At 51.7% G+C, this 23,118-nt stretch overlaps 13 protein-coding genes across 13 annotated transcripts; 4 read left to right on the forward strand and 9 right to left on the reverse strand.

Moving 5' to 3' along the window:
• Window positions 1–1,410: 1,410 nt before the first annotated feature.
• On the forward strand, window positions 1,411–1,875 carry N7498_007005 (Alpha/Beta hydrolase protein; the record flags this gene model as incomplete). Its single annotated transcript, XM_058454067.1, has 1 exon — window positions 1,411–1,875. One exon carries the CDS (start codon window positions 1,411–1,413, stop codon window positions 1,873–1,875), a length of 465 nt encoding a protein of 154 aa, XP_058306316.1.
• Window positions 1,876–2,028: 153 nt separating this feature from the next.
• Window positions 2,029–3,249, reverse strand: N7498_007006 (uncharacterized protein; the record flags this gene model as incomplete). The annotated part of the gene is made up of 5 exons (XM_058454068.1): window positions 2,029–2,700; window positions 2,757–2,848; window positions 2,902–2,970; window positions 3,077–3,098; window positions 3,160–3,249. The coding sequence occupies 5 exons, from the start codon at window positions 3,247–3,249 to the stop codon at window positions 2,029–2,031; spliced, it is 945 nt and encodes a 314-aa protein (XP_058306317.1).
• A 192-nt stretch (window positions 3,250–3,441) lies between these two features.
• N7498_007007 (uncharacterized protein) lies at window positions 3,442–4,777 on the reverse strand (the record flags this gene model as incomplete). The annotated part of the gene is made up of 4 exons (XM_058454069.1): window positions 3,442–3,882; window positions 3,935–4,356; window positions 4,378–4,536; window positions 4,588–4,777. 4 exons carry the CDS (start codon window positions 4,775–4,777, stop codon window positions 3,442–3,444), a joined length of 1,212 nt encoding a protein of 403 aa, XP_058306318.1.
• Window positions 4,778–4,826: 49 nt separating this feature from the next.
• Window positions 4,827–5,152, reverse strand: N7498_007008 (uncharacterized protein; the record flags this gene model as incomplete). The annotated part of the gene is made up of 2 exons (XM_058454070.1): window positions 4,827–5,006; window positions 5,060–5,152. The coding sequence occupies 2 exons, from the start codon at window positions 5,150–5,152 to the stop codon at window positions 4,827–4,829; spliced, it is 273 nt and encodes a 90-aa protein (XP_058306319.1).
• Window positions 5,153–5,792: 640 nt separating this feature from the next.
• Window positions 5,793–6,546, reverse strand: N7498_007009 (uncharacterized protein; the record flags this gene model as incomplete). Its single annotated transcript, XM_058454071.1, has 3 exons — window positions 5,793–5,912; window positions 5,962–6,296; window positions 6,351–6,546. 3 exons carry the CDS (start codon window positions 6,544–6,546, stop codon window positions 5,793–5,795), a joined length of 651 nt encoding a protein of 216 aa, XP_058306320.1.
• A 673-nt stretch (window positions 6,547–7,219) lies between these two features.
• On the forward strand, window positions 7,220–7,921 carry N7498_007010 (uncharacterized protein; the record flags this gene model as incomplete). The annotated part of the gene is made up of 1 exon (XM_058454072.1): window positions 7,220–7,921. One exon carries the CDS (start codon window positions 7,220–7,222, stop codon window positions 7,919–7,921), a length of 702 nt encoding a protein of 233 aa, XP_058306321.1.
• A 739-nt stretch (window positions 7,922–8,660) lies between these two features.
• Window positions 8,661–9,619, reverse strand: N7498_007011 (uncharacterized protein; the record flags this gene model as incomplete). Its single annotated transcript, XM_058454073.1, has 2 exons — window positions 8,661–9,108; window positions 9,159–9,619. The coding sequence occupies 2 exons, from the start codon at window positions 9,617–9,619 to the stop codon at window positions 8,661–8,663; spliced, it is 909 nt and encodes a 302-aa protein (XP_058306322.1).
• Window positions 9,620–10,286: 667 nt separating this feature from the next.
• On the reverse strand, window positions 10,287–14,318 carry N7498_007012 (ankyrin repeat domain-containing protein; the record flags this gene model as incomplete). Its single annotated transcript, XM_058454074.1, has 1 exon — window positions 10,287–14,318. The coding sequence occupies one exon, from the start codon at window positions 14,316–14,318 to the stop codon at window positions 10,287–10,289; it is 4,032 nt and encodes a 1,343-aa protein (XP_058306323.1).
• A 932-nt stretch (window positions 14,319–15,250) lies between these two features.
• N7498_007013 (replication factor C subunit 2) lies at window positions 15,251–16,598 on the reverse strand (the record flags this gene model as incomplete). The annotated part of the gene is made up of 4 exons (XM_058454075.1): window positions 15,251–15,412; window positions 15,470–16,282; window positions 16,341–16,419; window positions 16,474–16,598. 4 exons carry the CDS (start codon window positions 16,596–16,598, stop codon window positions 15,251–15,253), a joined length of 1,179 nt encoding a protein of 392 aa, XP_058306324.1.
• A 327-nt stretch (window positions 16,599–16,925) lies between these two features.
• N7498_007014 (putative protein transport membrane glycoprotein Sec20) lies at window positions 16,926–18,192 on the reverse strand (the record flags this gene model as incomplete). The annotated part of the gene is made up of 3 exons (XM_058454076.1): window positions 16,926–17,500; window positions 17,560–17,810; window positions 17,873–18,192. The coding sequence occupies 3 exons, from the start codon at window positions 18,190–18,192 to the stop codon at window positions 16,926–16,928; spliced, it is 1,146 nt and encodes a 381-aa protein (XP_058306325.1).
• Window positions 18,193–18,777: 585 nt separating this feature from the next.
• N7498_007015 (mitochondrial 54S ribosomal mL53 protein) lies at window positions 18,778–19,098 on the forward strand (the record flags this gene model as incomplete). Its single annotated transcript, XM_058454077.1, has 1 exon — window positions 18,778–19,098. The coding sequence occupies one exon, from the start codon at window positions 18,778–18,780 to the stop codon at window positions 19,096–19,098; it is 321 nt and encodes a 106-aa protein (XP_058306326.1).
• Window positions 19,099–19,801: 703 nt separating this feature from the next.
• On the reverse strand, window positions 19,802–21,048 carry ipp1 (inorganic diphosphatase IPP1; the record flags this gene model as incomplete). The annotated part of the gene is made up of 4 exons (XM_058454078.1): window positions 19,802–19,934; window positions 19,989–20,416; window positions 20,473–20,592; window positions 20,677–21,048. The coding sequence occupies 4 exons, from the start codon at window positions 21,046–21,048 to the stop codon at window positions 19,802–19,804; spliced, it is 1,053 nt and encodes a 350-aa protein (XP_058306327.1).
• Window positions 21,049–21,757: 709 nt separating this feature from the next.
• N7498_007017 (tRNA-dihydrouridine(20) synthase (NAD(+))) lies at window positions 21,758–23,101 on the forward strand (the record flags this gene model as incomplete). The annotated part of the gene is made up of 1 exon (XM_058454079.1): window positions 21,758–23,101. One exon carries the CDS (start codon window positions 21,758–21,760, stop codon window positions 23,099–23,101), a length of 1,344 nt encoding a protein of 447 aa, XP_058306328.1.
• Window positions 23,102–23,118: the final 17 nt, after the last annotated feature.

Below are 23,118 nucleotides of genomic sequence, written 5' to 3' on the forward strand. Positions count from 1 at the left end.
TCACGTCATACAGCTCCCCTGCCTTGTTGAGAGCAAACGTGTTTGTTCATCGCACACGGCCAGTATCTCCCGTGTGGGACCTCAACCAACCATGGCGGGGTTGGAGGGGTCTTGTATAGTGCTTGCACGGAGAATGTTTGGTACGAAACGTGGGCAGGATAAACACTTCCGCCAATTCTGATTGGCATTCTGCGGTGAGAATTCACTGCCGAGCCGGTGATTGGCGGGATGGTAGCCCAGATCAACAGTCCCAATTGGCGGAACCAGAATGGATTTCTCACGATCGGCTTCAGGAAAACCGCGGACCGTCACGAGAATCCGAGCCATGGTGTCGGGTTCGACATAGGGTGGAAAGTGGGACGCACGCGATCTCCCAGGGGGCCGGATCTTGGAACTGGCAGAAGCATTCCCACCCTCTTCCATGCCTCTATAGGAGTGGGTAATGATCTTACCCCGGTCAATATCTCTCCGTCTTGATCTCTTGTCGATTGGAAGTCATCATTGGCGGCAAGTGAACAAACAAGCGGGACGTTCACACCGCCATTGCGAAGAATGGGCCGGCTCCAGTACATGGGGTCGCAGGGGGGTTTCGTTTTGACCCGTGGATTCGCAAGCCGGCGTGCACAAGACGGGGAGGAAAAATTTCGTAGAAGCGACGTAAATATTGACGAATATTAGTGGGTATTCATCCAAGGCGTGACCGGGAGAATAACTGAAAGAAGAAAATTAAAATAGTCGACCTCAAACCTGGAACGCTCTCCTATTTAGCGTGTTGGACATGCATCGAGTGGCAAATTCTACGGCCCCGTGTCACGGCTTTACCCAAAACGCTTAGACCGGAATGACTTGCACCTTTCAAGGCTTGTGATATCGTCTCCTGTTCCTGCTTCAAGGATGATATTTGGTGCAGTCTTGTTCCAACTGAATGATACTCCAAGAGGCAGCATTCGACATAACTGAAGCCCGCCGGCGTCTCCACCGTCAATCATATGTGCGGGCGCCATACTATGGGTATACTGCCGATGCTCTCCGTTCATAGATTCGGTACTTCCTATTTTGGCTGATGGTTGACTTTCTGGAGGCTATACTGTCTAAAGAATCGCTGGCAAAGCTTGAATGTCTGGTTAGGGATGTAGGTTGGGAAATTGAAGTCTCGGACTTTACGTCAACTCCGCGCCAGTTTCCGGAGGTCTGCCTCAAGTGATGAACGAGCACGATTCTTGGATGAACTCAACAAAATCACATCACCCGACTCACCAAGCTCAATCTGCACAGACTATTAAAGCATCGCAGTCGATCTCCGAGGCTGGGGCCAATCGACCGGTCCAGCGCAAGACGATGGAGCCACGTACTCGATCTCTAGCATGGCGGCAGATTTGGTCTACGTTCTGGATCAGATGGTAACACAAAATGGGATCACTTGCTTCTGCGGGAGGGGCTCGTTCTCGTCGGTCATTCAATGGGTGCTATGCCCCCTTGGATGCTGTCGAAAGTCCGCGGCCTGCCGAGATGAAGGCTCAGCAGCAGGTTGCTTACGAGTCAGAAGAATCTGTACGCTGGACGGTCGATAATGTCTTGGCAAACACTGCGAACTTGACTGCGCTTGATATCGACATGATTGTCCGTGACAGCTTAGCCGGGAACCCTTTGGCGAAGAAAGCTTGGCCTTTGTACGGGATGCAAGAAGACGTTTCTGAGTCCGCGCGGAAGATTTCGACCTCCAAGGTATCTATTGGGGTCCGTGTAGTCGTTGGCAATGAAGATGTCGTGGAGCCCATGGATAGGGTTCAATCCAAGGTCGTCTCATTCCTACGAGAGAATGTTCGAGGTTTCTATGGCCGTTGCGAAGGACGCGAAGCACCTTCTGCCGCTTGAAGCTCCGGAACTAATCGCCCAGGAGATCCGGCGATTCTGATGTCTCGGGTGGATTACTTTGTGCCCTAGCTTCGGCGGAAATATGCACTCCAGAATATCTCTAAAACAACATTTAATCTATCGAATCAAGTCTCTCAAGACAGATGAAAGACTCTACAACTCCGATCCCAAGAGATCAGAGAGCTTATCCAAGTACGCATGAGGACGCACAGGACCCGAGACAAAGTCCTCCTTAGAGCTTACACCTGTCAACACGCCAAGTGTACCACCCAGCTTGCCTTCCAAGCCAAAGCGGATATCAGTGTTAGCACGGTCACCGACCATGCACGCACGGCTACGATCGAACTTGAACTTGCCCTCGATAGCATCCATCATCGCCTGGCTAGGCTTACCGAGTGCAGTAGGGTCCGAGCCGAGCATCATGATCAGCGGCGCACTCATAGATCCAGCCCCGGGGAACAAGGTCCCCGAGCTCGGAAGCGTGGAGTCGATGTTCGTGGCAAGGAAGACGGCGCCGCGCTTGATGTAATGGAAGGCTAGTGCCAGCTTGAGGTAGTTCAGGTGATAATCCAGACCGACGAGAACAACGCCGACTTCGGGATCGATAATAGAAGAATCGTCCTCGGCGATTTTCTTGAAGTCCTCGGGCTCGACGTCGCGGCGATAGGCCGGGTCCGTGCCGCCAATGAAGGGAACATTCTCGGAGCGCAGCTCCTGCTCGATACCAGTCTCGCCGATCACAAAGACCTTGAGCTTATTCTCCGGGAGCTGGAGAATGCGCGAAATGTATATTGACGAGCTGTACGAGGAGGAAAAGACCTCTTCCTGGGAGGATATGAGTCACCGTGCTCAGGCTGCTTGTGAAGGTTATATGGACTAACCACTGTGCTCGGGATTCCGAGGCCCTGCAGCTTCTTGCAGTAGTCTGCGCGAGACTTTGTGCTGTTGTTTGTCACGAAGACCAATTGTTTGCCTGCCGAGAGTCAGCCTCTCCGCCTGTGTAACGTTGCCGGATTCGATGCGCACCATTGTTGCGCAATAACTCGAGAGTTTCGACCGTGCCGGGAAAAGTGTGGTCACCAGACCACAGGACACCTAAATCACCAATTGTATCTCAGTATGTTGTTGTGGAAGAGCTCGCCGGGTCGGTGGGCGGAGGAGCGGGGAAAAGGCCGAGATCAAGGGAGCGCGGAGGACAAACCGTCGCAGTCAAACAGGAAGACCTAGAGAGTAAACGGTCAACTAGGTGAGACCTCAAACGTTCTGTAGGCAGAAAGGACATACATCGAACTTGGTCAAGAACTCGCGGAGACCGTCCTTGTTGCCGGTCAGATAGAGGGGGGCCGCGGTCGACGCCGGGTGCAATTGCGCCATGTTGGCAGTGATGGAACTGAGGGATCGCGCGAAAGGAGCGCAAGATTGCCGAGGGATGCGAGAGTGAAAGAAAGAGAAAGCGCGGGCTCGGAGCCAAGTCATTGACACTGTTCAACCCGAAGAGACTCCTCGGTGACTCGCCGATCGCGTGGGGCCGCGATTTATCAACGTGCTTGTTGGCTAGGTACATTGCTACACTCTGCCCTCAATGTGTACAGTCTCGGCCTTTTCTTCATCGCGATCTTCCATCTCCTTCCCTTTGAACTGCTGCTGTCCAATATCCGCCAAACTAACCCCCTCAACCCGCAGTCTCTCCAGGTTCTTCGCTGCCTCGGCTTCTTCATCACGCTCTTCCTGCGACATCTCGGGACCCCAGAAAAGGAAGAACAGAAGAAATGCCCACACTGCACCCATGAAAATAGCAATGACCTTTCCATAGTTAAAGCGCTTCTTTCCATCGGGTCCCGGTGGCAGCGGAAATCGTTCCCCAATAATGGATTGGATGGTAGCAGAAGCAGAAGATCCCAGATTGCCCAGTTGATAGGTCAACCCGACCATCAAAGAGCGAAGTGCGATGGGCGACAGGTCAAGCAGATGAATGGGCATCGGACCCCAGACACCACCGACAAAGAACTGTTCGAAGAAGGCGCTGGCGACCAACGACATATTGAGTGGCAGGACGTACGCCGGGATTATAGCTCCGCCAAGGACGCACGATACCAGCATGGTCAACCGCCGACCAAGAAAAGTGCTGATATATCCGACTGAGCAGCCTCCTATTAGAGCACCGATTTGACCCCACGACCGTGATGACCGTGGTGTCCGTTGCATCCATTCCAACCTGGTCCTTCAGGAAGGTCGGGTAGAAGTCCTGGCTACCATGGGAGCAGGAATTGAACCCCCTCATCAGCACGACCAGATAGACAAAAAGGACCCAGTTGTCACGAAGAGCGCGCCCAGCGTCACGGATAAAGACCCGAAGGCCCTTTGAATGTTCGTGGTTGTCTCCTGCTGCGTTGGCACGCGCCTCGCGTTCTGCTTTCATTACCTGGTAATGATTTGTCTCCGGCAAAAACCATCGAAAGGCAATGATCAATACAGGTGGACCTGCTCCAAACTAGAAGAGACTTCTCCAGCCGTGCGACGTGGTGGGGACAAGCGCCCGGTAGAATGCCGCAGCGAGCAGATGACCCGTTGCATATCCCATCTCAAAGAGGCCCGAGAGAAGACCGCGCGCTTCATATGGTAAGTCTTCAAGAGCGGTAGCAGCAGCAGGGCCAAAGAGTCCTACAGTTTGTCAGTCTCTCTTATCTTCAACGCTTTATGGAGGATGCCCACCTCCCATGGCAATCCCGTACAGAGACCGAACACCCAGAAACTGAGGTAGGGTATTACAAGACCCCGCGCAAAGCTCCAAAATAATAAACAGACATAAGTCGATAATCATGGGCCACTTCCGCCCGTATCGGTTCGCGAGTATGCCGAAGATGACGGCACCGACGGATCGAAGCATGAGGGTGACTGTCATTCCATAGATAGAATATCAGCTTTCAAAAAGTTCCTCAAACTGGTCAAGATCATACCCAAGAGACATCTGAGTACGACACGTCAAAGGCCTCTGAGATCTCGATGATTGTCATCGACACCGTGAAAAAGTCAAAGGAATCCCATGTCCATCCCAAGAAGCCCGCGGCGAACATGAGCCATTGGTGGGATGTCAATTCTTGTAGAATGGCAACGGGGTTCCTCAACATGTTCTATTTCACACCGTTAACATCCTTCTCAAATTTCTCGCGGTTGACTGGTCTACCTTGGGCGGACTCAGGCTTGACAAGCGTGTGGAAAAGTGCCGAACTATCTGACTAGGGGAGTAGAACCACCCGGCTGCCATATGATTCCTCATGATGAAAAGAAAGTGACGGAGGGGATGCACTTTGGAACTTGCGCACTGCTTTAGTTGCTTAAGTAGCGAATAGACTCGCAACCTGCCTATCTTCCCCGCTCCAGAGTAGCGCATTTCCCGGGGCGAGAACTAAACCTTGGTGCTTAAGTCCCCATCCAAGACTTGCCATTGCTGTAGAGAGGGGGGAATACTCTGATGGAGTTACAGACTTGTAATTCTCGTGCTTTAGTGAGCACAAGAACGCAGGTCCATTCACATAGGGTACCAGTAGAAGAAACGAGCATCTGTCTGATACACAAATTGTGCTTCTTGTCGCGTTCCAATCTACAAGCTGATGCCTGTGCGAGACCGTCAATCTCCGCAACGAGTATTCCCCGCATCGCGCATCAGCCAAGACCCAGGACGCGGTAAACCCCCTGTTGCGATTAACCAACAGTGGAGATGGGTCCATTACGTATTGAGGCCAACAATCCAGGAACTGCCTGTGTGCTTATTTCTGGCGCAGATCAATGGGTGTAATCGTTAGATCATTTCAAAGTTGATCACGATGGAGATACGCCAAGATCGGAGATTTCTGTTCATATATGCAGTTCTATCTATTATTAATCCCCAAAAACAACCCATTACGGGACAATATACCCTAGAGAGGAGCCAGTTGCAGTACATCAAGCTCGACCGTGATTCGGGATACCTCTCCCACAGACTTCAGAGCATCCAGCGCGTCCAGGAAACCCTTTTCTTGAGAGCCTTCCGAGTACTCCTAATCAAAATTAACATGTGTTGCGGGGAATACGGAGAATCGGTCCTACCTTCGAGCCCTGCCATCCAATAATTCCGGCGACCACATCATTCTCAAGGTTCGAGCTTTTCCCGTATGCAACGGAAGCTTGACGTCTGGCATTCCCAGAAAGGTGCCCAGATAGCTTCTCCCATGTTTTTAAGGAAACATCAATATTTTGGGAGTTTGACAGGCTCGTCCGAATAATCTCAACAATAGGCGATGAAGCTGCATCTCTGGGACTAGCGTTTGTGTCGAAGAGTTGTAGGGTTGCCGGCCCACTCATTAGATGCTTTATGGAAGCGACAGCATCCTTGAGTTGTTCTGATTTAAGGAAATTATGGAAAGAATCCATCTTGTCCCATTCTGAGCCATGGCCATGTTAACACTTCATTGGTGTAAGGCTCCATGCAGACTTACCGAAGATGACTATTTCCCTGGAGTCTTTCGTCACGTCATTCCCATTGTCGTTGACAACAAAGCCGCGAAACGCATTGAGAAATCCAGGATTAGGATGCGTCAATTTCTTGCGGAAGATTGGGGCGATTTGCTCGATCGCCTTGATCGAAGCTTTATCATTCTTGAGTGCTGGAAAGAGGAGCTCGGTGATAGCCATTGTGGATGAACCCTTGCCTTTTTCTTTGATAGAGAGAAAAAATTTATAATAGCAGAACTTTAGAGATCTTCATGCCCTTTAATAGTTGCGAAAATACATCAATGTATAACAATTTGTCAATTCTGCGGACTTCGATGTATGGAATCTGACGAGTGGAGTGAAGCTTGCAGTGTGAATGGACAGCCGTGTGGGTCTTGTGGGACTGCGGACTTTCAGCGGAGTTTGGTCATCATCGTATTTCTCCCACCCCCTCTCTTCCAGTCCCGATGATCATAATTTAAGAATGTCTCGCAGGCTGCTAATTACTCGTTCTCGGCAGAAGTCGTGTGTCGCATGCGCCGGAGGGAAGCGGCGTTGTAACCGGCAAATCCCGCAATGCTCACGGTGTCTCGCTCATGGACTGCAATGCATCTACGTCAGTCGACAACGGCAACAAACCCCTCCCAAGGCACAATCAATCGATTCCACATCACCTAACAATTTCGTTGACATTTTATCATTTCTACCCGAAGACTTTCTGTTCGATGATGCGGTAATTGACACCGCGTGGCTTACTTCGAGTCCTCTTCTCACCGCACCAACATCACTCCCAGCGGGCCTTTATCCAGAGACAGCCGTCGTAGACAGATGGTCAATAAATCAGGCTTTGCAGAGAATCAAGAATTTCCCGCACATGTTTGCATGCTCTCGAAGAACACTGTTCATTCACCATCGGTTATACGATGCATATCTTCCGGACGCCATCCAAGATGCCTTCACAGTCTCTGCAGCATATTGCAACAGAACAGTGGAAACCGTGGATATGGTGTTGCGTATCCTGGAAAACAAAGCCGCGAATCTAGTGAAAGAGGACCGTAAATCAAACTCACTAGAAGAGCTGCTTGCATCTGTGCAGGCATTACTTCTTTTCCACATTATCCAGCTCTTCGATGGTGACATCCGGCAGCGCTTTCTAGCCGAACAGAACATGGACATACTACGCACGTGGACCGCACAGCTACAAGATCGAGTGAGCGACCTAGACTCCACGCCAACATGGCAGGAATGGATATTCACGGAGAGTGCCCGCAGAACTGTCATTATCTCGGTGTTTATTGATGGATTATATTCGGTACTCAAGACGGGGCAATGCTCGAATATCAGGGCGCTGAGCGTACTCCCGTTCACTTCCGGGGCTACTCTGTGGGATTTGACTTCGAGTGCTTCGTGGCTTGCCGAGTCGCATGGTCTTAGATCTCATACTGTGCTCTATGGTGATTTCTCGAGGGCCTTTGAGAATGGACGAGTTCCGGGTAAACTGGATGGGTTTCAGAAATTGCTGCTTGCCCCTTGTGTGGGTGAAAGGTATAGGGAAGTGCTGGAAATAGAAGCTTAAGAGTTCTTGTCGGAATCAGCGATCCAGGTAGTCCCTCGGGAATTAATATGACCTTTCTCCTCATACGAAAGATGGTAATCTCAGGACTTCCAGGCCGCACACCGGCTTTTCCTTGTGGAATAATAGCACTCTTGTTAGAAATTGAGCTCAAGTGTGATAGCGTCCAGAGTGACACGCGAAAATACCTCAATCGACTGAATCTCAAATGTGGGTACCAGAAGAGATTGTTTTCAGTTCCCTGTAAGAAAGCGGCTGTCTGAATTGACATTGTTAATATGCTGCTTTGGTACTTGACTTTCTTTCTTGGAGTGGTTTGGTGTGTTCGTCGGACGGATAGAACGGTTGATATGTGCGACGCTAAATGACTAAGGGATCAAGGGGGTCGGTTTGAACCTTTTAAGCAATAGTGCCTTGAGAAGGAAGAATGGGCGGAAAGCAAGTTAAGAAAAGATTGATGGGAGGCTGGACGAGAACTTCCAACAAAACCGCGAGAACTGAGCAATTTTCACGTTTTTCCTCACTTTACTGTCGCCTATTCCTACGAAATTTTATCCGAAGCACGGATCTCCTCAATCCGAGAGTGTATTTCTCTTGAAAGATATTAAATTATCACTGTAAATACTAAGGTATAATACAAGTGCGGCCAAAGTCTTCTAAAGAAAGTAAAGAAAATAGAGGGCAACCTCCGTTGTGCTCACTCTTAAGTTCAAATTCCTGAGCGGTTGCATAGAATCAACCTTTAGAAAATAATAGCAGCTCCCAATGCCACCGCAGCGGCGGAAACACCAATAAAAGCACCCAATCCATCCCAAGCAGAAGCCCTGGGAGCAAGTCGCCCGGCAGCATTCGACGTAGAAGTCGAAGAACTGGTAGCGGCGGTGGTATTGCCAGTGGCAGTTACCTGGAGATCGGAGGGGTGATGCACAAGAGTCACCATAGGAATATAGGAGATTCCAGTATACATCTGCTGCTCCATAGAACGGAAGGTTTTAGAATGAGTCTTGGTAACACTCTCGACGTAGTGAGGAATGTCGACGAGGACCGTGCTGGTGGCACCGCCGTCCGTCTCGGCCATGGAGGACCTCTCGTAGCTGTACTCTTCTGTCGACCAAACGTAGCAGCCGACGGTTGGTGTATAGTCTGGGACGGTGGAGTAGCATCCGCCCATGTTGTCTGCGGTCATGGAGCTATTCAGGTTTAGCTATGCATGGTTTCAGAATGTATCTACATAACGTACCTCGGGCAGCAAAGCGCCATGGTCTCCGATGATTCGAGTATATTGGCAAGGATGGATGCATCATTGTAGTACTGCCGGTGGGCAGTCGTAGTGGCTGGAACCATATTCCCGGAGTAGCTGAGGGATTCATTCTCAACGCGAGCAGCTAGGCCGACAGTCGCCCATCCAGAGGGACAGTGAAGGCCGGGAGAGTAGTATGATCCAGTTGCATAAATATCGTCATAACCGGTCGAGGTTGTTGCAGGGGCTGCGGTGGTGGTTGTAGGTGGGAGACAGTCCGCATACCCGGTTGAAGAGCATTGAACATTGTACTGGACGTAAGGGATGCCAGACCGAACTACGCCAATCTCCAGTCTGTCTGACGCGGAGCAACTGGGGGCCGGGGTGAAAGTAGCAGTGGCAGGGCCAAGGTTCTGGAAGGTGTACCATCCATCGCCGACTGATGCTGTAGGGAGAGGCATGACAATGGTCAAGTATAAAATCACGTAAGAAACTCAAAATTCAAACCAGAAGGAAATCAAAAGAGCGAAAGATCCATTTTTCAAATAAGGGATTTTAACCGTACTAAATACAAAATCTCGTCTCAGCGTTTAGCGGCATGGGAAACTCTCCGATGGTCAAAGGAGGCTTAAAAGCAATCTCCGCCGCTCTCGCTAAAGGTCCGAATACCAAGCCGGCGGGCTTGGCAGGGACCAAAACCGCATCAAAGCCACCAGCTAGTGCTAGCTTAGGTTAGTGATGTCTCTCAAGGTCACACGGCGAGGCTCGAATGGTTCCTTTTGGCCCCAAACTTTAGCGTGCCGAGACACCCAGCGACGTCTAGCGCCCTACAAGCGTGGTAGAGGTGGACAAACGGCCGCCACTATTGAAATTTTGAGCGTTTCCACGCACAAAGCGAGATTAGATGCAAGTAGCGGTTCTGCCTTTCATCGGAATCCCTGGATCAACGGCACCGAATTCTCTAAATGGCAGGTTGCCAAGGTATAATCTCTGTGCTGCTCAACGCAACTTTTATCCACACTTCCAAGTTCAACTAAAAGGGGCATATACGTAGTAGATGTTGGGTAGAGTCTAAAAGTGTGGTTGCAGTTGCTTGAAGACGGTTTAATGCCCGTACCTTGCCGTTCATCATAGCGGTGTATTCCCATGTTTATCCTTTGGGTGCGGGTCAACCTTGCGGGTCGCGAGTAGCTGTGTAACAATAGCTTCATGCTTGTTCTTTAACGCCCACCATAGCGGCGTACGTCCATCATCGCTCTTCGCGTCTGGGTCAACCTGATGGGTCGCGAGTAGCTGTGTAACGACAGCTTCGTGCCCTTCCCTTGCCGCCCACCATAGCGGCGTCTGCATATAACCGCTCTTGGCGTCTGGGTCGACCTCGCCGGTCTGAAGCAGCTGATTGACGACAGCTTGGTGGCCTTTCCTTGCCGCCAACAATAACGGCGTCTCTCCACTTGCATTCTTCCGATTCGGGTCGAGCTTGCCGGTCTTGAGCAGCTGTTTGACGATGGGCTCATGCCCATTCCTTGCCGCGCACAATAGCGGCGTGTACCCATGCCTGTCCTTCACGTCTGGATCAACCTGGCCAGTCTCGAGTAGCTGCTTGACGACAGCCGTATGCCCGTTATTTGCCGCCCAAAATAGCGGCGTGTACTCATATCTATCCTTCGGGTCCAGATTGACCTGCTTGGCCGCGAGTAGCTCTTTAACGACAGCCGTATGCCCGTCCTTTGCTGCCCTCCCTAGCAGCGTGAACCCATCTCTATCCTCCTGGTTTAGGCCAACCTGACCCATGGTGAGTAGCTGCTTAACGACAGCTCCATGTCCATTCTTTGCCGCGTGCCATATCGGTGTCTGTTTATCACTGTCCTTCTGATCTAGGTTGACTTTGCCGGTCTTGAGCAGCTGATTGACGATGATTTCATGCCCATTTTTTGCCGCCCACAAGAGCGGCGTACATCCAGCACTGTCTGCGGGGTCTGGAGAAACACGTAGATCTCTTAGCAATAGCTCAGCTACATCGCTAGCTCCTACTTCTGACGCATATGACAGAGGTGTCCTGTGTTTGGAGTCCTCCGAGTTTGGGAAGCTCCCCCAATCGATCAATTCCCTGACAACGCCGAGACTCCCTTTCTCTGCTGCGTATGAGAGTGGCGTTCTTCCTGTGGAGTCTTTAAACTCCGGTTCGGCACTTAATTCGAGCAAGGCAAGTGTCACCTCGACCCATCCGTGCTTGGCCGCCAAACAAAGGGCGTTCCCTTTCTGTTTGCTGTCCATCTTAAATTCCGGTCGCGTGAGAGAGATCAAGGTTGTAGTCAAAGAACCTGTTTCAATCGCCGCGGAAAGTTCAGCGCCACCGCATTCATCTCGTTCGATTCCATTTGCAATTTCAGCATAGCGATCTATCACTTCGCACGTAGATTCCAATTGGTTAGACTTCTGTTCCTTGAGCCATTGGATACCATCGTTGCCGAATTTTTTCTTGTCTTCTTCCACCAAAGCCCACCGGTATAACTCTCCTAGTGCAATGGCCGCTTGTTTCGCAAGTGTGTCTTTGGGACTCAGTAGGTGACGATCGTCCCCGTCAACTGTATATGTATGAGAAGGCTGAAACCGAGTACAAATCTCCCATGCCCACCGTAGCACTGCTTGTGCCTTTTCCCACCGTTTGCCCCGTCGATGCTTATTTGCGTTTCTTCTTGCGGCTGCTAAGACATTTTCTGCAGAGGAAATCTTAAGTCGAGATATCAACAGAGGCACAACACAGGTTAGAGCCTCCTGTCTTGAGCCTAGATCCATCTCTGTAAACAACTTGACAATCTCAGTCACCAAGCTGCTCTCCAGTCGAAAAGTATCCGCTTCTTGAATATCAATGCTTCCAATGTCGTCCACGGCGCCAAGAACGCACGTGGTTAATGATGCAAACACTTCCTTGGTACATGATGATAGAAGCGAAGATTTTGTCGGGACTGACCAAAGACCAAATACCTCGGGGGTTTGAATCTGCGAGAACTGTGCAGCGTTCCAACCAAAGAAACGAATTTGCTGTTGGCCAGGCCGCGTGGCTGATAAGGGCTTCCAGATTTCCTCCATATCAGTATTCCATATGGTACTCGCGTCGCCGTGATCAGTGGGTGTACAATAAAGTTTGTGTTTCGTGAAACTGTTTGTATCGCCACCGAGCCATATTCTTAAAGCCGATTCTGTGAAATTCTGATCGGTTGAAACAATCTGTCGTGCATCAACACCAGCAGCTCCAGATTTGGTGAAGCCAGTCTCTGGGTCTTTGGCTTCTATTGCTGGATCAGATTTGAGTGACCAGATCCACAGCCCCAGGAGTCCTTCCAGCTCTAGTCTCCCAGTGTCTTTGAGTTTCCAGGGGTTTCCCACGCTGTTGAAATCTTCCGAATCTTTTGAACGAGTGAGCTCTAGGTAAACGGTATACTGCTTTCGAGATACCACGGCGTCCTTGGGTTGGTCAAACAGGTCGGTTGACTTGGAGCAAAGGGTGCATTTAATGCCCCAATACATCGATTGAGCTTCCTTCCACTCATTCTTGACCTTGGCTATTGAGAATATTGTATTCACGGTAGCCTCGATTAAATCAGCAAGTTTCTGACTCTCGCGTCGAACCTCAACCATTTCAGTCTTGAAATCCATTGCACCCGATGTAGGAAGGGCAGGAGATGAAGATGTAAGCTCTGCCAGGCGGGTCCGATACGCTAATAATTTAGCGGCGGCATTTGGAGACTCGTGAGAGGGTGATTGTTTGTACCTTATTCTGTCCGTGAGGTCAGATGCACCACAAAATCTCCAGAAGTAACGGACTCGAGGGTCAGAAGGAGAGTCGGAAGGTGACAGGGTAGATGATGAACTGAAGGATAGACTAGGGGGCGATGAGCCCCGTGATGGGCATTCTAGGGCATCTCGGATATCCCTTTGGCCAATGCGCAAGGCGAGCCAGTCTAGTTCATGCCCAAGCACTTCGTCAGGAAACTTAGCAAAGGAGTTGGCGTCTGGCTCAACCCGCCGCATACGGAGTGCAGCCCGAGCCATGCTCATCACCATAACGACACCCAGTTGGGCCACAGAGACTGTTGAGTGTATACCACGTAGGCCGATAAACTGGAGGACGAAGCCAGAGATGGTGATGCCAACGGCTATCCAAACTTCAAGTTTCGAATCCACAGACACGTTCTTCCTTGAAGTCGTATACTGTTGCAACCGAATCTTGGGATCTTCGCTATCCGTGTAAGAGAAGGCGTCAAAAGTTTGATCGCCAACGATTTGGCCTCCAGGCTGGACCCAATACATCGATGATATGTCGTGATCATTACGTTCCCAGACTTCCTCATCCGTACTCTGACCGATGAGAAACGCGCAATAAAACATCCCACTGCAGACAAGAAGAGTACCAATCATCACCAGTGGACATGCATAGGACTCTGGACGACCGCCATCCTTCTCCCATTTTAAGTAGTATGTCACAACTCCAGCGAAAACCAAAACACCGCCCTGTAGAACGAGGCCGGCAAGAGCAATTGCCCAGAAAGCAGTATCCGATAGTTTCTTGATCCCGATGTTGAGAGAGAGGTTCGGAGCAGCCGCTGTCTGGGGAGGCTCCTCTTTCGGGGCTGACTCGGCGTCTTTTTGCCCTTTATTTGGTTTTTTCCTATACCACGCGTTCTTGCCTTTTCTCTGGACGTATTCTTGAAATGTGTATATCCCCGCCTTCTCGTCGTGGAAACCGTGATCCGGGTCGTGAATGATCTCCAGAATCTTCGGACGGCCGAAGACGCGCGCAATGCCACCCTTGTTGTAGAGTTCACACACATCCCGGCTTGTAGAAGAGCACAATTCAGCCTCTGCATCTCCGGCTCCTTCTTGAGCTCTACCGATGAAGGCGCGTAGCGACGCGCTTCCACACACTCGAATTACAGAGACAACCGCTGTCAAGATGCCCATTGGCGCCATTGCGAAAATAAAATAATCAAGCATAGAGATGCTCTCACTGAGAAACTGCTTCGTTACCTGCTCACCAAAGAGAGATAGAAACGGCGCGAGATCGGTGGCCAGATTGTTCGAAAAGTCGTCCCAGCCATCTGCGCGGACAACCGGAAGGGTGGATATTGCGAAAAAAAGAAAGGTATGTACGGGCATCCTCAGTAAAGAGTAATTTGATATAACGACAGCGGTATAGAATTGATATTGGACTCCAGCAGAGCACCGGTAGGCTTTTAACTATTACACGGCAGGACTTAACGTGCAGGGTACTTTTGATTCGCAAGGAGCGCTTAACTACGTATGGGTTGCAGTTCACTTGCCCAGGTGATTTCGATACGATACTCGGGGGCGGTTTTCCAGTTTCATCATCTGCATAGGGGTCCACAGGTGTAGGCTGATTTCTGACGTGTCGGCGATACAGCCAATCAATCATAACAAGGGTTGCTCTAGCTGATATGTAGGGCGCTAATGGGTACCAATAAACCAGTGGAATAGGGGGCTTGAGTTGGGGGCCGGAAGGAAGATAGCCCTCTCGTCCAGGTACAGGGCGGGGTTTTCGAGCAGAGCATTGCAAAGCATTCTAGAATCGGTGCTTTTCATGCTTGGGGTCCGATGGAAATGATTTGGCTGGTCATGGAGACTTCTGAACTCTCGCAACCTCCTGGATATTCTTGACTGTCCGTTAGCCGCGGTCAAAAGGGAGCCATGGCCGACGAACCCGCGGACTAACCTTCAATGCCATTGTGGGCCGCGAGGGAAACTGGGAACATTAGACGCTAACAGGGGCAGAAAATACCCAAATAGGCCACTAGAGGGCTCAGCCCGACTTGATCTAACTGGATCCGCTCTCGCTCGCCGACGATATGCACGAGTGATGCGTGAGTGTGATTGTGGTGCCCCAGCGAGCCGCTAAGGTCTCAGGTAGTGTAAAGTACAAAACGCCTCGATATGTCAAAAAACACTCAATCCCTAACGCCTTTGCTCATTTGGCCAACCATAGCGTCTCTTGCCAATCACATTCATGACAAGGGCCAGCCACGACAAACCACATGCTTAATTCAAATCTCGTTTCGTGTAATCTCAGATAATCAACCACGCAGGATGCCAGCGATGCGCAGTGTCAGATCCAGGACGGACAAGTGCTCATCTGCGCCATCAACAAGCCGCTTATCCAATTCTGAAAAGGCCATGACGATCTTGTTCTTCTGAAGATCTGGAATAGCCTCGTTGAAAATAACTCTTCGGTACAACTGCAAGCCGTATTAGCAAAATACCATTCAGCCAACGATGGAACCAAAAACAATTACCTGTCCAATAACCTGCGTAGCACTCCATCCATCGGCCACGAGATCCGTCACAACCCCCGAGACGGCCTCATACGCTGATCCAGAACTCTTGGGCTGCATAGCCTGAACGAGACTATCCAGAATATCCTCCGGCACCACGCCGGCAATCTCCTCAATGCTGCGCACAGTAATAGATGCAGCGTCGGCACTACCAGCATCCGTCATCTCAGCATCATCATCAGCATCCTTGCTGGGCGCTTTCGCGGCACCGACCAATCTCGCCGCACTCTGCATATAGGTAATCGCACGACGGAGATCACCCTCACCGCAACGAATAAGCGTATCAATTACCCCATCATCAAGCTTCAGGTTCTCCGCGCGCGCAATTTCCTCCAGCCGCACCCCGGCAGCCGAATTATCCAGCGACTTGAACCGGAACTTACTGCAACGACTAGCAAGCGGCTCGATGATGCGGGTCACGTAGTTGCACACAAGACAAAAACGAGTAATGCGACTGTATGTCTCCATAGTTCTGCGCAGCGCGGACTGTGCATCCTGGGTCATGCTGTCGGCCTCGTCAAGAATGATAATCTTGAATGGCGGGCAGGGGTATTGTGCGCGGTAGGCGGCATCGAGACCTGTTGGCTGGGAGAGCTGGGCACGGGCGAAGTTTTTGACCTTGTCGCGGACGATGCCGATTCCACGCTCGTCGGAAGCGTTGAGTTCGAGAATGCGGGAGCGGTACAGCGCGGGGCCGAAGAGAGATTTGGCCAGGGCGAGGATTGTGGATGTTTTGCCGGTACCTGGGGGACCGTAGAAGAGCATGTGAGGAAGCTGTGGAGCATAATGTTAGATTTGACTATTTGAGGGTTAATTGGGAGGTGATGCATACGTTGGAAGCTTGCAAGGTGCGCCGAAGGACTTTGGTGGTGTGGTCTTGTGCGGCGATATCATCGAGAGATTTCGGTCGACTGGATGAAGTTAGTCAGATTCAATCATGATTGAAAGATAAGAACCATGCGTACTATTTCTCGACCCATGGCTGCTGGCGAGTCGTATCTTCTTTGCCCTCGCCGGCCTTAGGCTTGGAGCTGCTGGATGCAGCAACTGCAGCGGCGCGGGCCTTGTTGTTGAAGAAAGTGGAGGCCATGGTGCTATCAGGCTCAAATTGACCGTTGCAAGAATATCCCAAGCTTGAGCTGCAGTTACTGCGGAAGACAAAACTGGAGCAATTCAAGACGCCTTTCGCGGTTCGCAGACGCGTCTCCACGTGACACGCGTAGCACTTAGCGGGCAATTATAGAATCTGACCGCCCTCCACAACTCCCATTAAGTTCCTTAGTTCCTTCTTTCTTTCTACATCTCTATGGGATTTTTGCATTGGTAACAGTCTCTAAGATATTGTATGGATCATCTCAGTGTTGGATAATGTTTCAATGCTTCGTGGCTGGCGTGGAGTATCATTACAAGGTCTTCTCTATAGCTCATCCCGCACAGGTACCGCCTGGAACATCCTCTTCTTGGTGTTGCGAGGGAGCTCTTCCTGTCTTTGCCGCTCCTCAAACAATATATCATCAAGGTTTGTGCCCTGCTGTTTCCCCTCATCGACCATCTTCCCTACCTGGTCAATGATCCGGTCTTCATCTTCTACGGAGGGCTGGTCTTCCCAGGAAGCACTGTTGGTTGGTACAGTTCCTCCAGAAATTGCCGCAGCTGTCTGCTGGATAGTTGCAGAGATATCACCGGCAGATTGACTGGACGAAAGCTCGGTTGATCCCTTTGTCAGTCCGACAGCACCTAGAGTAGCGAACACGAACTTCATGGCAAACTTGAATGGAAGCCAGACCAGCCACCACATCGGTCCATAGAGGATGCGTCGGAATAGAAGCCATGCGATGGTCCCGATGAGGACATAAAATGCGGTCTCAAGATACCAGGTATCGGACTTTTGAGAGCGAAGAAGGGAGCTGGCGAGACTGCGGGATGAGGCTAGCAGGGTATCAAGGCTGCTGTAAGATTCAGACAGAGATGAGATGGCAGCCGTGGATTGTTCTAAGCACGCAAGGTCAGTTTTTGTTTGCATGTGGCACCTCAAGTCTAGGTGTACTGACCAAGAGTCTCCTGAGCAAATTGACTACGAGAAAGCTCAGCCTGCATCAGGTTGTGTGTTCTTCGCAGAGCAGCAGTGACATCGTTCGAGGCATTCAACACCAAATCATCTTGCGTAAATTTCTCTGATGGGTGACGTAGGTGCTCAGATGATGACTGCGACCTTGACAGCAAGAGCTCGCGCTCCTTTCGCTTCGCTAGCTCGGCATTGCGTTTGGCCTGCAATTGGGCATTTCGAAATTCTCCGCGAGTCCTACCAACGACATTAGCACTCCGGATTCCCAACACAATCACCACATGGACAGAGAAACATACTTTCTCAAGTCGTCCGCCAATCGGCCCGCCATGGCAACAACCCTTTCTTTTTCTGCTTCCTTCTCACCACTTGCTACTGAAGACTTCCTCCGGCTATCCGGTCCTGATTCCAGCGCTTCCACCTCCACGCGCAGAAGCTCGAGCTCCTCCTCGGCATCTTTCAGCCGACCATGAATCTCCGCCCCGAGTTCCACGCGCGCCTCATCCCCTTGGCCAATAGAAGCTGTGAAATTGCGCAGACGCTCCAGAAGGGGCTGGATCTGCCCCAGAGAAGCCGACAGCTCCTTCAAACGGCCTTGAAGAGCTGCCGTGGAGGACATGTTTGGGGGGCCCGATGTGTTAACGGTAGCGGTGCATCTAGTGGAAGTCGGACGAGGATTCGGGAAATCGTAAGGGTCGATAGTGGTCTTGAAATGGCTTGTTAAGATATCGTAAAATTAACACGCTTGAAATGCGAGAAGTCTGGGAGAGAGTGAAGTAGTCGCAAGTTGCCAAGTTGCGTGGCTGTATTGATTGGTCTGTTTGCATCTGCGACAAACATCGGACTTCCCTCGCAGGCCGCGACTCGGGGAAACGTCTTCTACGCCTGTCAAGTCTCCAATTCCCCAACTAAGGCTGATTTGCGCAGCGAATTGGACTATATTTGATTTAATTTTGGAAGAATCCGCCAATTTACCTACGATACCCCCTCTTTGCGCCGCGAGCCCGCGAGTCCCTCCCTGCGAAAAAAAAACTTCCGATACCACGCCCGATCAAACCAACCAGGTATGCCGCCAACTTGAGCAAGCCCAATGCCCCTGCGCATAGGTCCAAACGCTAACGCAATATATATAGCCGTTCGACCCCATCTACCGATCAGCCCTCACCCAACTCCCCTTCCAAGACCTACAAGGCCAACCACCGAGATGCCAATTCCAATCAGCACAATTACCAGCTTCCGCACAACCTTCAACCCCTTCACAGCAGCCTCGCGGCCCTGCCGGCTCTTTCTCACGCTGCTGCGCACACCGACCACCGTGCCAACGAGCAGCCCGACCCACATCGATATCAAGGTGACGCAGTTGCCGCGGAACTCGACACAGCCGCCCGTCATGACGGTGGGCTTCAAGGGCGGCAAGGAGCTTACTCTGGAAGTTGGAAAGCGCGGGCTGAAGATTGGGGATGTTGTGGAGGAGGTTTCGCGCGTTGGGCGTGCCCTGGAACGCGAGGCTAGTTTGAAGGGTTGATTTTGTTGCTTTTCCATAGTTGAAGATGTTGTATTTGCATGGTCCAGGTCTGACATGAGATCTTTGGACACCCTTGGAAGTGTTTTATCATTATGTATCATATTATCTTCTAGCTTGTTATTATGGCGTGTGGGAGAATTGGACTCTGAGAGTACCCGATACCGAATGCGAACAGGCTTACTGTCTCAATTGTATTCTAAGGCTTACAAGATTTGACATTCAGACTTGGTCCCTCGCCTGGTATTATAGCGTGCCCAGGCGTGGGAAAGTTTTTACCCTTCAGAGCACCTTGGTACTCGAAACTGAATGCTATTCGCCTTGAGGGCTACTTTGATTCAAATGCCGTTAAATTCTGATACTCGGTCTCCAAGCCCTGAGGCTATATTCCATATCTTAGTATCGTATTATCTTCTTGGTAGATATAATGGATAGGATGTGGGAGAATGGGAGCTAGAGACTCGAGTACTCGATATCTAATGCCGTAAGGTTTGCTGTTTCAATTGTATCTTTTCATACACTGTCCACGGGTCTACATTGACCCAGAAGTAATCTTGGAAGCAGTTGTCAATAGCTTTTAGCCAAGTGAAGTATACCGGTTAGCCGGCTAACCCTACAGCAAAGCTATCATTCCATTATACACGCCGCCTGTCGGCAGCGGGTACTCAAACAAGTTTTGGTATTTTGACGCAGCAAATTTCAAAATTTAGACAGCGGCACCGGAGATGAAGAACCACTTGTCAATGCTACCGTCAATGGGAGCAGGGGCAAGGTTCTCGCCGCGGGGGATGGCGTTAACGTCGGCATCTGCGGCGGAGTTGTTGTACTCAGTGTTGGCACTGACGAGAGTTAGCAACTTGTTCCAATGGACGAAAAGAGAAAGGAAAACTTACATGCTGATCTTGCCGGCGGGGGCCTTGCCGGCGATGAGCTTCTCCCAGGCATCGGAACACTCGTTAATGACATCCATGGCGTACTTCTTGTTCTTGCACTCGCCGGAGAAAGCGAACTGGTTCTCGGGCTTGCCGTCGGGGATCTTGTAGATGCGGAACCACTCGTTGGTGGCGCGCAGGAGGCCGGGGAGGTGGCGCTCGATGTCCTCAACGTCGTGGAGCTTGGAGGCCAGAGGGTCGTTGATGTCGACGACAATGATCTTCCAGTCGGTCTCTCCCTCGTCGATCAGGGCCATGACACCTAGAACCTTGACCTGCTTGACCTGGCCGGGGTAGCCAACCAGCTCGCCGATCTCGCAAACATCAAGAGGGTCGTTGTCACCCTTGGCCTTGGTCTCGGGGTGGACGGCCTCGGGGTCCTCCCAGGTCTGGTAACTGCGTTAACTCGATGTCCCACAAACCATTGACGGGAGAGGGTACTCACGCGGGGGAAGGCACCGTAGTTCCAGAGGTAGCCCTTGTGGGGGAAGCAGTTACGGACGAAGCGCAGCTTGCCCTTCTTGACGTCCTGCTTGATGGGGTTGAGGAACTCCTCCTTGGAGATCTGGAGTGAAAGTCGGACAATCAGCATTGTTGACGCTTTTGTATACAGCGCCGGATAAGGCGCCTCGGGATGTCGCTATCGTACCTCCTGCTTGGCGTTGGTCCAGCGAGGGATCTCGACGACCATGTTCAGGACGTCCTTGGCCTCGTTGGCGTAGAGGGGGATATCGTGGAAGGGAGAGACGGGCTTGCCATCCTTCTCGACGTAAACACGGTGCTCCAGCGTGTAAGGCTGGGCAACCTTGCGAACGGTGTAAGACATTTTTGGTGAGTGTGAAGTGAAATGACGAGATAGCAAAGCAGCGCGAGAGAGAGAAGAAGTAGTGGGGGGAGAAAAGGAGGAAAGAAGAGGGGCTGAGGTGGGGGGAGCCAGCGTTCCTGATGTGCGCCAGACGCAGCGCGAGGCGGTGGAGGCAGAAAATCCCAGTCGGGCCAAGGGAGGACGGGCCAGGGCCATTGGCTGTGATGGCAATTAGATATTAAATATTACTCCAAGGTTGTTGACGATCTTGTCAACCTGGGAAACCTAGGAACCAGAGTTTCCGTGGTGCGTGGCATGAACTGGGTCTCGTTGCCCCTGCCGCGGGTCTTTTTCGGCCTTCCGCCCGGCATCTACTCCCAGGAGCCCGAGTATTGGCATCCCGACTGGCGTTCCGTATGTACTACGGCTGTTAGAAACGTAGAGTTAGACCCATCTAGCCTTCCCTAGCCTTCCTTAGAAGTATTTAGCCATACCTACCCGCGGTTGTGTGAACTAGCCTGGTCTCGTGCTCTGACATATGCGCTCTGCATGTACTGCAGGCTGCCAGTGCTAGCCGATATCGGGATAGTCCAAGCCCTACCCAGGTACACGATGACCGCATGGCTTATTGCTATAAATACAATTTCGATCCAACGCCAGGCCTTGGACACAATGCAATTCTAAGGTTCTTAGTGGCAAACGTAGTGGACTCCGTTTGGGAGGGACCTGGCCAATTTTATTGGTGGAGAAGTCAATTTCATGAAACGAAAAAAGGGCAAAAAATTCAAATGAAAAAAGGTTATCTTCACTATCTTCACGTGACGTGGCGGACTTGGCCGACGAGAAGAGAAAGTAACCATCCAAACTCCACCAAGAACCCCTCCTCCCTTCTCAGCATGCTATGATCAGAATCATACGCTCCGCCATGTCTTCCGTCGCTGAGTCCGCCACCGCGGCTGCGCTGCCGCGCGTGCCCATCCCAGCCAACGGAGTCGACTACCGCGGCAAAATCGTCTTGGCCCCGATGGTCCGCTCCGGCGAACTACCCTCACGTCTACTCGCTCTCAAATATGGCGCCGACCTCGTTTGGGGTCCTGAGACTATCGACCGCGCCATCATCGGCTGTGAGCGCCACGTCAACCCCCGCAACGGCTGTATCGAATTCTCCCGCATGCCCTCGAACGGTGGCCGTCCCGATATTGTCTCAAAGGAATCAGTCATCTATCGCCTTGACCCCGTGCGCGAAAAAGGCCGTCTCGTCTTCCAGATGGGCACTGCAAACCCAGAATTAGCAGTGCAGGCCGCCAAAGTTGTCGCCGCTGACGTGTCGGGCATCGATGTTAACTCAGGTTGCCCCAAGCCGTTCAGCACCAGCGGCGGCATGGGCGCGGCGCTGCTGCGGACTCCCGACAAGCTCGTCTCCATCCTGGAAGCGCTGGTCCATGAAGTCGGCGAGCCTTTCAAGATCGGCATCTCTGTCAAGATCCGTATCCTCGAAACCCCCGAGGTGACTGAGGCTCTCGTGTCCCGACTCGTCCGCACCGGTATCACTGGTCTGACAGTACACTGCCGCACCACGCCCATGCGGCCCCGCGAGCGCGCAATTCGCCACCAGCTCCGCATGATCGCAGACGTGTGCCACAAAGCAGGCGTGGCGTGCGTGATGAACGGCGACGTGACCTCGCGCGACCAGGGGCTTGCTTTGATGGAAGAGTTCGGCGTCGATGGCGCCATGATCGCCACGGCAGCCGAAACCAACTCATCCTGCTTCCGTGCCGAAGCAGACGGCGGGCTCGCGCCGTGGCGCGACGTCGTCCACGAGTACCTCCGGTTCTGTATCGAGAGCGAGAACCGTCTTGGAAACACCAAGTATCTGCTGAATATGCTGATCCCTGGCAAGAACCAGGACTTCAAGGAGGCCAAGCTGTCTCGAACTTACACGGATGCCTGCCGTCGACTAAAGTTCAATGATCTGGTTCCCTTGGCAATCCAACTTGACGAGATCCTCGACCTGGATCGCAAGTGGGAGCTTGGTCCCCCTGAGGGCCATCCCCGCTCAAAGGCTGTTCAAAATGCCATGGAGAACAACGAGTCTGCCAAGGCTGCTGGAGGCGAATGCACCAGATCCAAGGCGACTTCGCCTGTTATCCACAACGGTGGACCTATTCGCACTTCGTCCATTCCGGCACCAGCCAAGACCGAGACCGACCAGCCTGCTCTTGCTTCGATCCCAGCCCCGATGGCCCAGAACACCGAGGTCACGGCTTAAACTGGCCGCTTTGCTAT

The sequence above is a fragment of the Penicillium cinerascens genome (genome assembly GCF_028974065.1).
Source record: "Penicillium cinerascens strain IBT 15544 chromosome Unknown contig_9_segment0_segment0, whole genome shotgun sequence".
Classification (NCBI taxonomy): domain Eukaryota; kingdom Fungi; phylum Ascomycota; class Eurotiomycetes; order Eurotiales; family Aspergillaceae; genus Penicillium; species Penicillium cinerascens.